The 18,330-nt window shown below is 38.9% G+C and overlaps 1 protein-coding gene across 2 annotated transcripts in view; it reads left to right on the top strand.

The window, feature by feature from the left end:
* Nucleotides 1-18,330, top strand: part of LOC143275399 (uncharacterized) — a 53,826-nt gene that overhangs the window by 28,086 nt on the left and 7,410 nt on the right. The window contains exons 6-8 of one of the 2 annotated variants that reach the window (XM_076579475.1): nucleotides 1,288-1,416; nucleotides 12,227-12,324; nucleotides 14,116-14,244. In XM_076579475.1, the coding sequence (XP_076435590.1) occupies nucleotides 1,288-1,416; nucleotides 12,227-12,243 (146 nt within the window). In that variant the 3' untranslated portion in view covers nucleotides 12,244-12,324; nucleotides 14,116-14,244. Of the gene's footprint in view, nucleotides 1-1,287; nucleotides 1,929-12,226; nucleotides 12,325-14,115; nucleotides 14,245-18,330 lie in introns of those variants that run through there. The other variant, XM_076579473.1, reaches the window with a different exon arrangement.

The following is an 18,330-nucleotide window of genomic DNA, read 5'->3' as shown; positions in this document are numbered from 1 at the left end:
CTGTGTTATTACCTGTTATTATGTTGTACCTTGTTCTCGGTTTGTTTGTTTTTTAATATATTTTTTTTAAATAATTTTTTTTAAAGAATAATTTAGCTTAAAACATATGACAGTGGTTGGTATGAATGTGCAATATGCAGGATGAATGTTCACTGCAATATGCCTGATGTTAACGTTCATATTTTAAATATATTTATGTTAATAATTATGTTGTACTGATCATGATTACAATGTTTTTAAAGCTAATATATGAAATGCTTTTATTTGAAAAAAATAATGTGCAATATGCAGGATGAATGTTCACTACAATATACCCGATGTTAACGTTCATATTTTAAATATATTTATGTTAATAATTACGTTGTAATGATCATAATTACAATGTTTTTAAAGCTAACATGTGAAATGCCTTTTTTTGAAAACATATGTTTCTAACTCCTGTTTAATCGAGTAATGTTTAGTGTTGTTTCCGTGCGCGCGTGTGTATGTATTGTATTTGTATTTGTATTTCATTTTATCACAACAGATTTCTCTGTGTGAAATTCGGGCTGCTCTCCCCAGGGAGAGCGCGTTGCTACACTACAGAGACACCCATTTTTTTGTATTTTTTCCTGCGTGCAGTTTTCATTTGTTTTTCCTATCCACATGTGTACTGATTGTCTGGTTGTGTTTTGCTGCACATGATGCAGTTTATCTTTGTGAGATAATTAACTAGTTATTCTTAATCATAATCAGTGTGCAATATAGAATGTTATGCTCACAGTCATAATTATTCAAAATAATGTTTAATTTTCTTTTCTCTTTTTTTTTCTTTTAATAATGTTTACTTTTTTTTTTCTTTTTACATCTGTGTCTTCGTTATAATCTTGATAACTGTTGTTGTTGAGTTGTTTGTTTTTTTACAGTGATGGTCTCCATGTTGTTTACTTGTCGTGATAATGCACCTGACCAAATTTCTCTAATTGGAGATAATAAAGTTATTCTTATCTTACCACCTATGATGTGGAGTGATGGCCTAGAGGCAAGGTGTCCGCCTAGCGCATGTAAAAGAACCCAGGGCAACAAAAGGGTTGTTCCTGGAAAAATTCTGTGGAAAAATCCACTTCGATAGGAAAAACAAATAAAATTTGCACGCAGGAAAAAATACAAAAAAATGGGTGGCGCTGTAGTGTAGCGACACGCTCTCCCTGTGGAGAGCAGCCCGAATTTCACACAGAGAAATCTGTTGTGATAAAAAGAAATACAAATACAAATACAAATGATGTTGTTGCCTGTGTCACATTGCAGGTGAGAAACCCTACGGCTGTGATCTTTGCGGTCATCGCTTCACGCAGTCCAGCTCCTTGAAAGCTCACCGGCGTCTTCACGATTCTACCCGCTCTACCTCCTCCTCCACCACCACCACTATCACCACAGGTCAATCTGATGATTACACACCGGCCTCTGGGTAGCAGAGAGAGGGATTCGATAACAGATTTGTTTTTGTCTTCTTCTTCATTGTTTGTGGGCTGCAGTTCCCACATTCACTCGTATGTACACGAGTGGGCTTTTACCTGTATGACCGTTTTTACCCCGCCGTATCGGCAGCTGTACTCCGTTTTCAGGGGCGTGCATGCTGGGTGTGTTGCTGTTTCCATAACCCACCAAACGCTGACATGGGTTACAGTGGGATCTTTAACGTGCGTATTCGATCTTCTGCGTGTGTATACACACACACACACACAAAGGGGGTTCAGGCACAAGCAGGTCCCCCTCCACTAGACCTTGAGTGGTGGTCTGGACCCTAGTCATTCGGATGAGATTATAAACCGAGGTCCCGTGTGCAACATGCACTTAGCACACGTAAAAGAACCCAGGGCAATAAAACGGTTGTTCCTGGCAAAATTCTGTAGAAAAATCCGCTTTGATAGGAAAAACAAATAAAACTGCACACAGGAAAAAATACAAAAAAATGGGTGGCGCTGTAGTATAGCGACACGATCTCCCTTGGGAGAGCAGCGTGAATTTCACACAAAGAAATCTGTTGTGAAAAAAAAAAAAAATGCAAATACAAATATGCTAATGCCTTTAATACCCTCATCTTCCCTATCTTGCATGCAAGAATTCCTGAGCACAATACAAATAGGTATGGTGAAATCAGGTCTCCCTGACGGCACCCACATTGTATTTTGAAACTGTGGGTGTATTTTGAAACTGTGGTGTATTTTGAAACTGTGGGATACCTTACCATTTACTATGACATGTGGTCTGGATCCCTGTCCTGTCCAAACTACTAGTCCGCATATGCGGAGAAATCGAAGGTAGCTGTGGCTAATAGCCTCCCTTGCTAAGTTACTTCCCTTGCTTTACCTCACAGCCTCTGGACAGGAGAGAGGGGGACTGGACAGTATCTATTATTTTTTATTTATTGATTGATTTTATTTATATACATATATTTTTATATTTTATTTATTTATTTATATATTTATTTATTTTATTTTATTTTTTTCCTTTTGCAATGAAGGTTATATTTTCTCTTCAACATCATCAGCATGACAATTTTCCTGTGACAAGTTGCATATTAAACAAGCATGGTAATAATTAGCAAGGGTATTTTCACACACACACACACACACACACACACACACAAGAAAAAGAAAAGAAAAAAGAGAGAAAAAAAAAAGAGAAAAAATCCACTTATAATGTGACACCCTGATTCCCAACTAGCTGCACACATTTGACAGTCAAATGACATAGTTCACAGGAGACATCATAGAGCTACAACTGCCCCATTGTTACCAAGTTAACATATGGTGAGTGTTTTCTAATATTAGTAGACAGAATTCTTCTTTTAACTAATTAATTATGTCAAGTTATCATGAAACAATAGTGCAAATACATATCATCTGTTGGGCACTGCTTCTTTTTGCTAAATAAAAAGTATCGAAAAAGGAAATGGAGTCAGGGGTTTTCAGTGAGCAGGTTTTTGTAATACACCAGTTGGCAGAGAATTCATTTAGTCTAAAATTTATACTTGCTATGTGCTTTTCTATTTTGTATCTATAGGTCAGTAGTGTTCTAAATGTATTCAAGTCAGGCTGACTGTTATCCCGTTTGCGCTTATAAATGTAGGATTTAGCTACCAGAATAATAAAATCAAATAGCACATCAGTTTTGATGTTCCCACCACATCCAAACAAAACCAGGTTTTCAGTTAATCTCACATCTGATGTTAATTCACAAGTTTCATTAAACATAGTCTGACCACGTTTCCAAAAATACTGTGTAACTTGGCATTTCCAAAAGATATGATCAGTACTGTCTTTTTCATTATTACAAAAATGACAGTTATTGTCATTCATTACTCCCATTTCTTTAAGGATTACATTTGTTGCTAAAATTCTATGGATTATTCTAATCTGAAGCCATTTTAAATTGATCTCTTTAATTTGTTTTGTTTTAAGGAAGCATTCTTTCCATTTGATTTCTTGTAGTAATTTTTCTTCCCACTTGTTACAACATTTGGGCTGTGGTCCACTATCACACATAATGTTGTAATACAGTTGTGTTCCTTTTTTAACAGAATGTAGTGTTTGCAATGCAGCATTTTCCCCTGCTATGGTATTAACATTTATAGGTATGTTACACTTTCCTATGAAATTTTTAACTGACATTTTTATTCCAGTATATATCACTGCAAAAAAAAAAAAAAAAAAAAAAAAAAAATCATTTTATTTTTTATTTATTTATTTATTTATTTTTTCTCAAGGCCTGATTAAGCGCGTTGGGTTACACTGCTGGTCAGGCATCTGCTTGGCAGATGTGGTGTAGAGTATATGGATTTGACCGAATGCAGTGACTGCCTCCTTGAGCTACTGATACTGATTGGACAGTAGATTTATTTGTAATTATATTTCACACAGTCTTTGTTCTTTCGGTGGTGTTGTTTGTGTTTTTTTTTTTTTTTTAAATACCTTTTTCCCTGTTCGATCTGTGAGTTACGGGCACTGATTTGTAACATAGTTCTTTTCGTGTTGTAATTCATTCGCTGTATTTTCAAAATATAGTTCAGTTTATAATTTGTCGCATTGTTCTTGTAAAGCTGTTTTGTTTCTGTTTCCAAAATTTTACATATATATTCATTTTTCAGCTTCTTGGATATAGCATACCAGTACTTTAATCGAAAAGTGAACTGATTTTTCCAGACTTGATCAATTCCAGCAGTAGTTAATACATTCTTATGGAAAGTATAGCCACTGAACACTTTTGTTTGTTTGACGATAAATGGCGACTGCTGGAGTTAAGAGCTGGTAACCTGTAGCTCGTGTCTTTCTCTGCACACAGAGGGACACTTTCCTCCGCAAAGTGCTGCATTTGCATTCCAAGAGCGCATTCGTTCCCATCCCGTGGGAATCGGTCGAAAGCAGCCTGCCTCTCAAAATAGAGGGTGGTCGTGTTCTCAGCGAATTTGACCATTCTGGACTGAGTCCCCGTGGAAGAACTGTCCCGTGAAGGTCGCAAATACGGAACTGACCTCCGAGCTCGAATACAGGACTTTGAAACGGCACGGCGCGCGTTTCTCTCCATTCCAGTAACGTGAAAAGCAACTGACGGAAGACAGAGTCTGAAACCAGCAACGGACTCAAGAAAGTGCTGATACAAACGGCTAAACCTGAGGAAGAAGAAACCAGACTGAAGCTGAAAGATTAAGCACTCAGTCAACTGTGAAACTCGAAAGAGATGAGACGGCCCAAAGAGGAAAGACTGCGACCACAACCAAAGCGAAAATCACCAGTCTGAGGCAGCTACGGAAACAACTGACTGTGACAGCAACCAAAATGGCAGTATAAAACAGCTACCAAAGGAAACTGGTTGCCAGTGACCAATTCAACAGTCAACGACAGCGACAAAAGCTGAGCAACAGCGACATGCGTCTACAAGCAACAACGAGCAGAGCGAAAATGGCGGCGAGCGGAAATGATGCCCCAACAGCGGAAATGACGCCATCTCAGAGCACTGCATTTCGGGTTTGCGGTTTCTTTTAAGTTTTTGCCTTTTGTCGTCGGGCAGGTGATTCTATACTGTTAACCGGTCAGTCACACATATACACTTAAAAGTAGTAGCAATAGTAGTAGTTTTACTCGTCGCATTTATAATTTATTTTGATCAAATATGATTAATCATACTGTGACACGAGTGATGACGTCACAACACGAGGACTGTCAGAGTTTTCTCCCTTTTTTTCTGACACTCTTCAGCACTTTCGGTTCGACGATCATCTTTTTTCCTTCCGTAAAGTGATCACAGTCAAGACCGGACTATTCTACCACTGAATAAAACGGTTGGAGGAAAGATGTCCATACATCAATAAACTAAAGCTTTATGAATGGCTTTGACCAGTACCATTCAATTGAGTGATAACAGAATATTCTACATTGAAGAATTTAGAATTAGTGAAAATAGAATAATCTGCACAAGCGTTTTGATTCCTCATTTTGGGGGGTTGATTTATGTATTACCAGCAATTGTGTTTTATTTCTTTTTAAAAAAAAAAAGAAAAGGAAAAAAAAAAGTTTTTTTTGTCATATAAGCATTGAATGTTTGTGAACTGTCGGTGAAAGTGAATGCACTTTTTCTGAAAAAAAAAAAAAAATCTCTGAACTATCTTAAAAACTGGTTGTTTAGTGTTCTTAGAATGTATTGATTTAGCTTGTGCATTTTTAAGTTGTGCATTGTGATATCATCCGTGGCATTCTTATGTTTTGCGGATTGACATCATTGTAAGCTTTCATTATTTCTGTGGGATTTGCTTTTAACTTTTTGTTGGAGCATGTGTATTCATGTATGATTGAGAGAGAGAGTGGGGGAGGGGGGAACATAGACCCAAGTTCAGTGACTAAATGGAATCTGGACTTTGTCACCGTGACATGGTATGGGTATGGATATTTTTTTATGTATAGTTTGGGTCATGAGTAGTGATTGAGAATGTGAAAATACAACAGCAAGCTAATTGCTATCTTTACTTTTTTTTTTTTTTCTTTTTTTTTTTTAGTCATTTTTTTATATGAGCAAGTTTATCCAGAATGGAAACCTGTTTTCTAACCTGAGCACCAGCTTTGATCTGTATCATAAAGTATCTATCCTAAAGGTATTGAAAAACCAGCTGGGTTTTTGTCTGTTCCATAAAGTATATACCCCAAAGGTGTTGAATTACCAGCTGGGTTTTGTCTGTTCCACAAAGTATCTATCCCAAAGGTGTTGAATTACCAGCTGGGTTTTTGTCTGTTCCACAAAGTATCTATCCCAAAGGTGTTGAATTACCAGCTGGGTTTTTATCTGTTCCCTAAAGTATCTGTCAGTCATCACACCACTGTGTTACATAACTGCCCGCGCCTATGGCAGTTGTGGACGCACTCAATTTTTTTTATTTGCAATTGTGAAGTCTTCCCACCCTGGCAGGTTACTTCACTGGTTGATATCACAGTTATTTGAAGCTTGTTTTACAGGTGTGTGCATGTGTGTATGATGTATGTGTGTCTGATGTATGTGTGTCTGATGTGTGTGTGTGTGTGTGTGTGTTTTACTACCACCAGAGAGCAGACATTCCAGCTGTTTTCAAAGAAAAGAGGGGAGATATCAAAGAGAGTTCAGAACAATGTTGACGCAGCAAATGCTTTTGTTTAGCGTTAAGTGTTGTCTTATTTATTTATTTATTTATTATTATTATTATTTATTATTATTATTACTACTACCTTTTTTATATTATAATTATTATTTATTTATTTATGTCAGCTTATCTGTTATTTATTCACCTTTTTTTTTTCTTCTCAAGGCCTGACTAAGCGCGTTGGGTTACGCTGCTGGTCAGGCATCTGCTTGGCAGATGTGGTGTAGCGTATATGGATTTGTCCGAACGCAGTGACGCCTCCTTGAGCTACTGAAACTGAAACTGACGATAAATGCATTTATAGGTTGTGTATACAAGTGAATTTTGAGGAAGCTGTTATATACACACCCACAAGAAATCTCCGCTCTTCCTCTGACTGTTACCTTTTGAAACTTCCTCATGTCAATGCAAGAACCTATGGTGAACGTTCTTTCTTCTTTGCTGCTCCTCACATCTGGAAGAACCTTCCTCATCATATCTGTGCATCTGATTCTGTTTCTGCTTTTTGCTCGTCACTAAAGACTCATCTTTTTAAAACCTATCTATAAGTACTCTGAGCTTCCTTTTGTCCAACACCACCCATGTCAGCTCACTGTGGATGTATGTAGAGTGGGAAAGGGAGAGTGTGAGTGGGGGGAGAGGTTTTTGAGAAAGAGTGGTCATGAATGTTTTATGTTACTTGTAATATATTTCTTTCATGTAAAGCGCCCTGAGCTCTTAGTGAGAAAGGGCGCTATATAAATGTACATTATTATTATTATTATTATTATTATTATTATTATATGTGTATCCAGTAGCCAATAACTTGACATATTATTTTTATGCTACTATGAAATCTTCCTAATTCTCCAAAAACTGGTAGAATCATTGCTCTTTTATGAACCCCAAGTAATTGTTTACAAAACTTGACATGAAGTCATTCATGTGGAAATTTGTTGAAAAAAATACTGGATAATTTGAATAAATTAAACGATAAATCTTCTGCAACATCATATGGAAACCAAACTTCTGCTCCAAATGTTGTATTGAAGTATCATGATTATAACTGACACGTGATATCTATATTGATATTTGTATTACGAAATGGGTTTGTGTGCTGGACGGTGGGTATGTGTGTGTTGGATGGTGGGTACGTCTGCGTGTGTTAGGTGGGCATGTGTAAGGTGGGTGTGTGTGAGGTGGGTATGTGTGTGTGTGTTACAGGGTGGGTATGTGTGTGCTGTGTAGTTGGTATTTGCATGTTGAATTGGAAGGTAGGTATGTGTGTGTTGGAGGGTTGGTATGTGTTGGGGGGTTGATACGTGTGTTGAAGGGTGTGTGTGTGTGTGTGTGTGTGTTTTAGAGGGTTGGTGTATGTGTATAAGAGGGTTGTTATGTGCGTGTTGGATAGAGGGCATGTGTGCGAGTCAGAAGGTGAGTATTTGTGTGTTGAAAGGTTGGTGTGTGCGCGTTGTAGTGTGCTAATGTGTGGTATGAGAGTGTTGAATGGTTGGTATGTGTTAGAGGGTTGGTATGTGTGTTTTGGCCGGTGGGTTTGTGTGTGTGTGTCGGAAGGTGAGTATGTGTTCTTTGTATAGTAGGTATGTATGTGTTGTAGGGTAGGTATGTGTCTTTCAGAGGGTTGGTATTTGCATGCATGCGTTTGTTTTTGCTCGTCTCAGAAAATGGGTATGTGAGTTGGAAGGTGTGTTTTGAATGGTTGGAATAGGTCTGTTGATGTTTGGTATGTGTGTGTTTGATGGTGGGTACGTCTTTGAGTCGCAAGGTGAGTATGTGTGCATTGTAGGGTGGGCATGTGTGTGTTAGAGGGTTGGTATGTGTATGTTGGACAGTGGGTATGAGTTGGTAGGTGAGTATGTGTTGGATGGTTGGTGTGTGTGTGTGTTGGATGGTGGGTATGTGTGTGTGTTGGATGGTTGGTGTGTGTGTGTTGGATGGTGGGTATGTGTGTGTGTTGGATGGTTGGTGTGTGTGTGTGTTGGATGGTGGGTATGTGTGTGTGTTGCATGGTGGGTATGTGTGTGTTGGATGGTTGGTGTGTTGGATGGTGGGTATGTGTGTGTTGGATGGTTGGTGTGTGTGTTGGATGGTTGGTGTGTGTCAGAGGGGATATGACAAAGTGTGCATGTGTGTGGGCCTGGGGATGTGTTTTTATTTTAATCCTTTATTCCATTTAAAAACCCTGGAGGATAAAATCTGAAGAAAGCCTATGTACAAGGTATGTAAAAGTCCACAAAGGAAGACAAAGTCTATGTACAAGGTAAAAGAAGGAAGAATATAATGAAAACCATGAAGGAAGACAGTCTATGTACAAGGTAAAAGAAGGAAGAACATAAATGAAAACTATGTACAAGACTTGATATGAATGATCACTCTTCATCCTCATCACTGTCCGACCCAAAGATGTCTGTCATGAGAAGACGGACTTGGGTCTTGTGGTAGTGATCCTGCTTCCTTTTCCTTTTGCCTTCCTTGCTGGAGTCGCGGTTTGGACACTTAGTCCAAGTGCAACGACAAGCTTGACGACCCGAGGACAAGACGGCATGACAGCAGCGGATGCCTGCCTTGATGCACTCACAAGACTCCTCTGTGCATTTGCCCTTACACCTACAGCCACTGTGCTGCATGGCCTGGCGAGCCCTCTCCAGCTGATGACCATAGTACAGGTGCTGCTCCTGAGTGACCGACTCCGTCTCCTCCACAGAGGGGAGGAGGGAACGGCGACTTTCGGAGTCGATCACAGGCAACCTATACCGGGTGTCCTTGTCATCAGGAACAAGAGGTAGACGCTCCTTGGCAAAGTGCCGTCTTCTCATCCCCAAAACGCAGTCTGTCCCATCGCGTGGGAAGCGGTCGTAAGTGATCCGCCTTTCGAAGAAGTACGTCATTGCGTTTGGGGCGAAAGTTACCTTTCTGGTCCTAGACCCCGTGGACACAGAGGAAGAGTCCGCCTGCACACGTGCAGGAAGCTCATAGGGAGCTGATCTCCTCTGTCTCCTACGAGCTTGAACACCAGTTTTGGAGGAGCCAGCCATGTCTCTCTCCATTTCTGGGAATGCTCGAAGAGAAGGAGACAAAGAGGAGTGACGGGGTCCAGACACAGTCCGTGCCACAACTCAGAAAAGTTGTGCCAGGAAATTTCCAACAACTGAGGAAAGGCAGAAACCTCACCGACAGCCTGGGAAAGAACACCAGAAACTCCACTGACAGCCTGGGAAAGAACACCAGAAACCTGACAACCTTGGAAAGAACACCAGAAACCCCACTGAAAACCTGGGAAAGAACACCAGAAACCTCACTGACAACCTGGGAAAGAACACCAGAAACGCCACTGAGAACCTGGGAAAGAACGCCAGAAACCTCACTGAGAACCTGGGAAAGAACACCAGAAACGCCACTGAGAACCTGGGAAAGAACACCAGAAACGCCACTGAGAACCTGGGAAAGAACGCCAGAAACGCCACTGAGAACCTGGGAAAGAACGCCAGAAACCTCACTGAGAGCCTGTGAAGAACAGAAACCTCACTGACACAGCCTTGGAAAGAACGCCAGAAACCTCACTGACAACCTGGGAAAGAACGGCAGAAACCTCACTGACAATCTGGGAAAAGAACACCAGAATAGACTTGACTGCGACAGTGAAGAGAAAATGGCTGACACCGTCAGCGACCAAAACAGACTGACTGTTGGAAAGCAACGAAAGAGAAAATAACAGTCTGCGACAGCGACCAAAGAAGATTGCCTGCGACTGCAACGAAAGCGAAAACAGCAGACTGCGACGAAAACGACAGCGACCAAGAAAAACTGACTGCAACAGCAAGCAAATCAGAGCGACAGCGACAAACGTCTGACAGCAACAACGAGCAGGGCGGAAATGGCGCCAAGCGGAAATAAAACCGCAGCAGCGGAAATGACGCCACGCTTACCGCACTGCATTTCGGGTATTCAGTTTTTGAAATTTAGTCCTAGATTTTGCCATTTGCCGTCGGGCAGATGAATCTGATTGATTATCAACCAGCCAAACACTCATTTAAGAGTATTAGCAGTATTTTTAGTTGTACTAATCGCGTGTATCATTTATTATTTAAAAAAATCTAATATGTGTAGTTTTACCGTGGCAAAAGTTATGACGTCACGAAACTAGGATTGTCAGAGTTATCCCCCTTCATGTTTGTCGCTTCTACAGCACTTTTGTTCGATGCGACGATCCGACAAGTTGGAATATCTCGTGGTCTAGATCTATTAATGATGTTCTTAGTACCGACAAGTCCACAACGACATAATGGGTAAAGACATAATGATGTTCTAAATAATAATAATGATGATAATAATGGATACTTACATAGCACACTATCCAGAGATTTGCCCAAGGTGCTTTACAGAAACACTTTCGTTAACATAATATATGACATCAATGTTACATACACACACCAAAATGCGACCAAACATGCACACACACACACACACACACACTCACACCATGGATACATACATTTTAACGTACATGTGTACCTAACAGCTACCTTCAACACATAAGCACACAGGCATGCACAAACATAATTATATAAACGTGTGCGCACACACACACACACATACACACAAACATTATCAAACAGGATAAAACTGAACGCTTTTATAACTAAGTTCAGCAAAGATGTTAGATGCATATGTGGAGAACATATATCTAGCAACCATATAATATTCGAATGTCGGAATCAAAAATGTTTTTTGCCAGACTTCACAAAAAGTACTTTTGAATGTGTTATTAACAATTCCAATATGTTATTTGTTGTTGCAGGAGGTTTGCTGCATAGTCCTGCAGGACATTTGTTGTAGTTGTTATAGCTGTTTGAAGTTGGAGTTTATAACGTTTCCATTTTCCCTAACGTTGTCTCTCCCTATTCATACTCCACACATACACACACTTTTACCCTTCTAAACACTGACTTAATGATGTTCTATGTTGTTCTAAATGCTGACATAATGATATTCAAAATTCCGACATGAACTATGATGAAGACTGACAAGTTTACAACACTTTTGAAGCAGTACTATACATATTCTGGTGACACTGTACAGTTTAATCTTGTACTGAACATGTATATATAGTGCCCATTTTTTTGCACAAATGTGTTGTTGTTTTCCATAGTTATGTTAAAAGATCTCAAGCAGGGATATGAAGTGGACAAACTTGTATGCTTTTTCTCTGGTGGTGCCTTCTTTGTGTCTGTCCAACTTGAATGAATGAATGATATGGATACTTATATAGCGCCTGTCCTCGGTCGGAGACCAAGCTCTAAGTGCTTTACAAACATGAGGTCGTTTGCACAGCAGGCTGCCTTCCTGGGTAGAGCCGACTGATGGCTGCCATTTGGCGCTCATCATTCGATTCCTGCGTCAGTCAGTCAGATTTCAGGCATGCACACATACACACTCAGAAATATACGTAACATTTTACAGTCAAGTCCTTCTTTTGTGCAGTTCCTTCCTTGCTGCTTTCATTCCTTCCATCACTCCTTCCTTTGATCTCTGATTTATTTATTTTTTATTTATTTATTTTTTTCATCCTTTTGTATGCAGGAGGGTGCATGCCTTAGAGAGGCCCTACAAATGTGAGGAATGCCCAGCAGCATTTCTGGACAGCAGTGCCCTGAAGCGACACTCACGGAAACACACAGGTAAACACACACACACACACACACACACACACACACACACTGGTAAACACACACACACACAAACACTAGTCTTTTGGATGAGACAATAAACCGAGGTCCTGTGTGCAGCATGCACATAGCGCACGTAAAAGAACCCAAGGCAACAAAAGGGTTGTTCCTGGCAAAATTCTGTAGGAAAATCCACTTTGATAGGAAAAATAAATAAAACTACAGTCTTGAAAAAACTACAAAAAAATGGGTGGCGCTGTACTATTGCGACGCGCTCTCCTTGGGGAGAGGAGCCCCAATTTCACACAGAGAAATGTGTTGTGATAAAAGGAAATACAAATACAAATAATCTATTTTACTTAATTCTACCTGTGCCATATTGCAGGTGAAGGACCCTACACCTATGATGTCATTAATTTTTGTTGTTGTTGTTGTAAACCTGTGTTACCTGTGTTATTACCGGTGTCATATCGCAGGTGAATACCCCCTTCACCGGTGATGTTTTTACCTGTGTCGCATTGGAGGCGAAACACCTGACACCTATGATGTCAATAACTGTTGTTGTTGTTTTTTACCTGAGTAACCTGTGTTATTACCTGTTATTAGGCTGTACCTTGTTCTAGGTGGTTTTTTTTTAATATATGAAAAAAAAACCAATCTAATTTAGCTTAAAACATATGGCAGTGGTTGTTACGAATGTGCAATATGCAGGATGAATGTTCACTGCAATATGCCTGATGTTAACGTTCATATTTTGAATATATTTATGTTAATAATTACATTGTAATAATAATAATTACAGTGTTTTTAAAGCTAATATATGAAATGCTTTTATTTGAAAACATGTTTATTACTACTGTTTAATCAAGTAATGTTTAGTGTTGTTTCCGTGCGCGCGTGTGTATGTATTGTATTTGTATTTCATTTTATCACAACAGATTTCTCTGTGTGAAATTCGGGCTGCTCTCCCCAGGGAGAGCGTGTCGCTACACTACAGAGACACCCATTTTTGTGTGTGTTTTTTTCCTGCGTGCAGTTTTTCTTTGTTCTTCCTATCCACATGTGTATGTGTGTACTGATTGTCTGGTTGTGTTTTGCTGCACATGATGCAATTTATCTTTGTGAGATAATTAACTAGTAATTCTTAATCATAATCAGTGTGCAATATAGAATATTATGCTCACAGTCATAATTATTCAAAATGTTTAATTTTCTTTTCTCTTTTTTTTCTTTTAATAATGTTTTATTTTCTTCTTTTTTTAACTTTTTTCTTTACATTTTGAAATATTGCCTGCAGTGTGTGGAATGAATGTACGAAACAGTGTATGTGATATTTTTACATCTGTGCCTTCGTTATAATCTTGATAATTATTGTTGTTGGGGGTTCTTTTCCTTTTTTTTTTTTTTTTACATTGATGGTCTGCATGTTGTTTACTTGTCGTGATAATGCACCTGACCAAATTTCTCTAATTGGAGATAATAAAGTTATTCTTTTATTATCTTATCTTAACTTACCACCTATGGTGTGGAGTGATGGTCTAGAGGTAATGCGTCCGCCTAGCGCACGTAAAAGAACCCACGGCAAGAAAAGGGTTGTTCCTGGAAAAATTCCGTGGAAAAATCACTTTGATAGGAAAACCAAATAAAAATTGCACGCAGGAAAAAATACAAAAAAATGGGTGGCGCTGTAGTGTAGCGACATGCTCTCCCTGGGGAGAGCAGCCCGAATTTCACACAGAGAAATCTGTTGTGATAAAAACGAATACAACTACAAATGATGTTGTTACCTGTGTCACATTGCAGGTGAGAAACCCTACAGCTGTGATCTTTGCGGTCATCACTTCACACAGTCCAGCTCCTTGAAAGCTCACCGGCGTCTTCACGATTCTACCCGCTCTACCTCCTCCTCCACCACCACCACTATCACCACAGGTCAATCTGAGGATTACACACCGGCCTCTGGGTAGCAGAGAGAGGGATTCGATAACAGATTTGTTTTTTGTCTTCTTCTTCTTCTTTGTTTGTGGGCTGCAGTTCCCACGTTCACTCGTATGTACACGAGTGGGCTTTTACCTGTATGACCGTTTTTACCCCGCCATATCGGCAGCTATACTCCGTTTTCAGGGGCGTGCATGCTGGGTGTGTTGCTGTTTCCATAACCCACCAAACGCTGTCATGGGTTACAGCGGGATCTTTAACGTGCGTATTCGATCTTCTGCGTGTGTATGCACACACAAATGGGGGTTCAGGCACAAGCAGGTCCCCCTCCACTAGACCTTGAGTGGTGGTCTGGACCCTAGTCATTCGGATGAGATTATAAACTGAGGTCCCGTGTACAACAAGCACTTAGCACACGTAAAAGAACCCAGGGCAATAAAACGGTTGTTCCTAGCAAAATTCTGTAGAAAAGTCCGCATTGATAGGAAAAACAAATAAAACTGCACGCAGGAAAAAATTTTAAAAAATGGGTGGCGCTGTAGTATAGCAACATGATCTCCCTGGGGAGAGCAGCGTGAATTTCACACAGAGAAATCTGTTGTGAAAAAAAAAAGAAATGCAAATACAAATATGCTAATACCTTTAATACCCTCATCTTCCCTATGTTGCATGCAAGAATTCCTGAGCACAATACAAATAGGTATGGTGAAATCAGGTCTCCCTGACGGCACCCACATTGTATTTTGAAACTGTGGGTGTATTTTGAAACTGTGGTGTATTTTGAAACTGTGGGATACCTTACCATTTACTATGACATGTGGTCTGGATTCCTGTCCTGTCCAAACTACTCGTCCCCATATGCAGAGAAATTGATAGTAGCTGTGGCTAATAGCCTGCCTTGCTAAGTTACTTCCCTTGCTGTACCTCACAGCCTCTGGACATGAGAGAGGGGGACTGGACAGTATCTATTATTTTTATTTATTGATTTATTTTATTTATATACATATATTTTTATATTTTATTTATTTATTTATATATTTATTTATTTTATTTTATTTTTTTCCTTTTCCAATGAAGGTTATATTTTCTCATCAACATCATCGCCATGACAATTTTCCTGTGACAAGTTCATATCACACAAGTATGGTAATAATTAGCAAGGGTGTTTTCACACACACACACACACACACACACACAAAAAGAAAAAGAAAAGAAAAAAAGAGAGAAATAACCCACAAAAAAAAAATCCACTTATAATGTGACACCCTGATTCCCAACTAGCTGCACACATTTTACAGTCAAATGACACAGTTCACAGGAGACATCATAGAGCTACAACTGCCCCATTGTTACCAAGTTAACATATGGTGAGTGTTTTCTAATATTAGTAGACAGAATTCTTCTTTTAACTAATGAATTATGTCAGGTTATCATGAAACAATAGTGCAAATACATATCATTTGTTGGGCACTGCTTCTTTTTGCTAAATAAAAGTATACAAAAAGAAAAAGGAAATGGAGTCAGGGGTTTTCATTGAGCAGGATTTTGTAATAACACCAGTTGGCAGAGAATTCATTTAGTCAAAAATTTATACTTGCTATGTGCTTTTCTATTTTGTATCTATAGGTAAGTAGTGTTCTAAATGTATTCAAGTCAGGCTGACTGTTATCCCGTTTGCGCTTATAAATGTAGGATTTAGCTACCAGAATAATAAAATCAAATAGCACATCAGTTTTGATGTTCCCACCACATCCAAACAAAACCAGGTTTTCAGTTAATCTCAAATCTGATGTTAATTCACAAGTTTCATTAAACATAGTCTGACCACGTTTCCAAAAACACTGTAACTTGGCATTTCCAAAAGATATGATCAATACTGTCTTTTTCATTATTACAAAAATGACAGTTATTGTCGTGCATTATTCCCATTTCTTTAAGGATTACATTTGTTGCTAAAATTCTATGGATTATTCTAATCTGAAGCCATTTTAAAGTGATATCTTTGTTTTGTTTTAAGGAAGCATTCTTTCCATTTGATTTCTTGTAGTACTTTTTCTTCCCACTTGTGACAACATTTGGGCTGTGGTCCACTATCACACATGATGTTGTAATACAGTTGTGTTCCTTTTTTAACAGAATGTAGTGTTTGCAATGCAGCATTTTCCTCTGCTATGGTATGAACATTTATAGGTATGTTACACTTTCCTATGAAATTTTTAACTGACATTTTTATTCCAGTATATATCACTGAAAAAAAAAAAAAAAAAAAAAAAATCATTCATTTTATTTTATTTTTATTTATTTATTTATTTTTTTCTCAAGGCCTGATTAAGCGCGTTGGGTTACGCTGCTGGTCAGGCATCTGCTTGGCAGATGTGGTGTAGCGTATATGGATTTGACCGAACGCAGTGATGCCTCCTTGAGCTACTGATACTGATACTGATTGGACAGTAGATTTATTTGTAATGATATTTCACACAGTCTTTGTTCTTTCGGTGGGTTTTTTTTGTGTTTTTTTATGCCTTTTTCCCTGTTCAATCTGTGAGTTACGGGCACTGATTTGTAACATAGTCAGTTCTTTTCTGTGTTGTAATTCATTCGCTGTATTTTCAAAATATAGTTCAGTTTATAATTTGTCGCATTGTTCTTGTAAAGCTGTTTTGTTTCTGTTTCCAAAATTTTACATATATATTCATTTTTCAGCTTCTTGGATATAGCATACCAGTATTTTAATCGAAAAGTGAACTGATTTTTCCAGACTTGATCTGTTCCAGCACTAGTTAATACATTCTTATGGAAAGTATAGCCACTGAACACTTTTGTTTGTTTGACGACAAATGCATTGATAGGTTGTGTATAGAAGTGAATTTTGAGGAAGCTGTTATATACACACCCACAAGAAATCTCCGCTCTTCCTCTGACTGTTGCCTTTTGAAACTTCCTCATGTCAATACAAGAACCTATGGTGAACGTTCTTTCTTCTTTGCTGCTCCTCACATCTGGAACAACCTTCCTCATCATATCTGTGCATCTGATTCTGTTTCTGCTTTTTGCTCGTCACTAAAGACTCATCTTTTTAAAACCTATCTATAAGTACTCTGAGCTTCCTTTTCTCCAACACCACCCATGTCAGCTCACTTTGGATGTATGTAGAGTGGGAAAGGGAGAGTGTGAGTGGGGGGAGAAGTTTTTGAGAAAGAGTGGTCATGAATGTTTTATGTTACTTGTAATATTTTTCTTTCATGTAAAGCGCCCTGAGCTCTTAGTGAGAAAGGGCGCTATATAAATGTACATTATTATTATTATTATGATATGTGTATCCAGTAGCCAGTAACTTGACATATTATTTTTATGCTAGTATGAAATCTTCCTAATTCTCCAAAAACTGGTAGAATCATTGCTCTTTTATGAACCCCAAGTAATTGTTTACAAAACTTGACATGAAGTCATTCATGTGGAAATTTGTTGAAAAAAATACTGAATAATTTGAATAAATTAAACGATAAATCTCCTGCAACATCATATGGAAACCAAACTTCTGCTCCAAATGTTGTATTGAAGTATCATGATTATAACTGACACGTGATATCTATATTGATATTTGTATTACGAAATGGGTTCGTGTGCTGGACGGTGGGTATGTGTGTGTTGGATGGTGGGTACGTCTGCGTGTGTTAGAAGGTGGGTGTGTGTAAGGTGGGTATGTGTGTGTGTGTTACAGGGTGGGTATGTGTGTGCTGTGTAGTTGGTATTTGCATGTTGAATTGGAAGGTAGGTGTGTGTGTGTTGGAGAGTTGGTATGTGTTGGGGGGTTGATACGTGTGTTGAAGGGTGTGTGTGTGTGTGTTTTAGAGGGTTGGTGTATGTGTATAAGAGGGTTGTTATGTGCATGTTGGATAGAGGGCATGTGTGCGAGTCAGAAGGTGAGTATTTGTGTGTTGAAAGGTTGGTGTGTGCGCGTTGTAGTGTGCTAATGTGTGGTATGAGAGTGTTGAATGGTTGGTATGTGTTAGAGGGTTGGTATGTGTGTTTTGGCTGGTGGGTTTGTGTGTGTGTCGGAAGGTGAGTATGTGTTTTTTG

Source organism: Babylonia areolata, chromosome 30 (assembly GCF_041734735.1).
Source record: "Babylonia areolata isolate BAREFJ2019XMU chromosome 30, ASM4173473v1, whole genome shotgun sequence".
Classification (NCBI taxonomy): domain Eukaryota; kingdom Metazoa; phylum Mollusca; class Gastropoda; order Neogastropoda; family Buccinidae; genus Babylonia; species Babylonia areolata.
The sequence above is the reverse complement of the archived record's forward strand: the minus strand, read 5'-3'. Positions and strand labels throughout refer to the sequence as shown.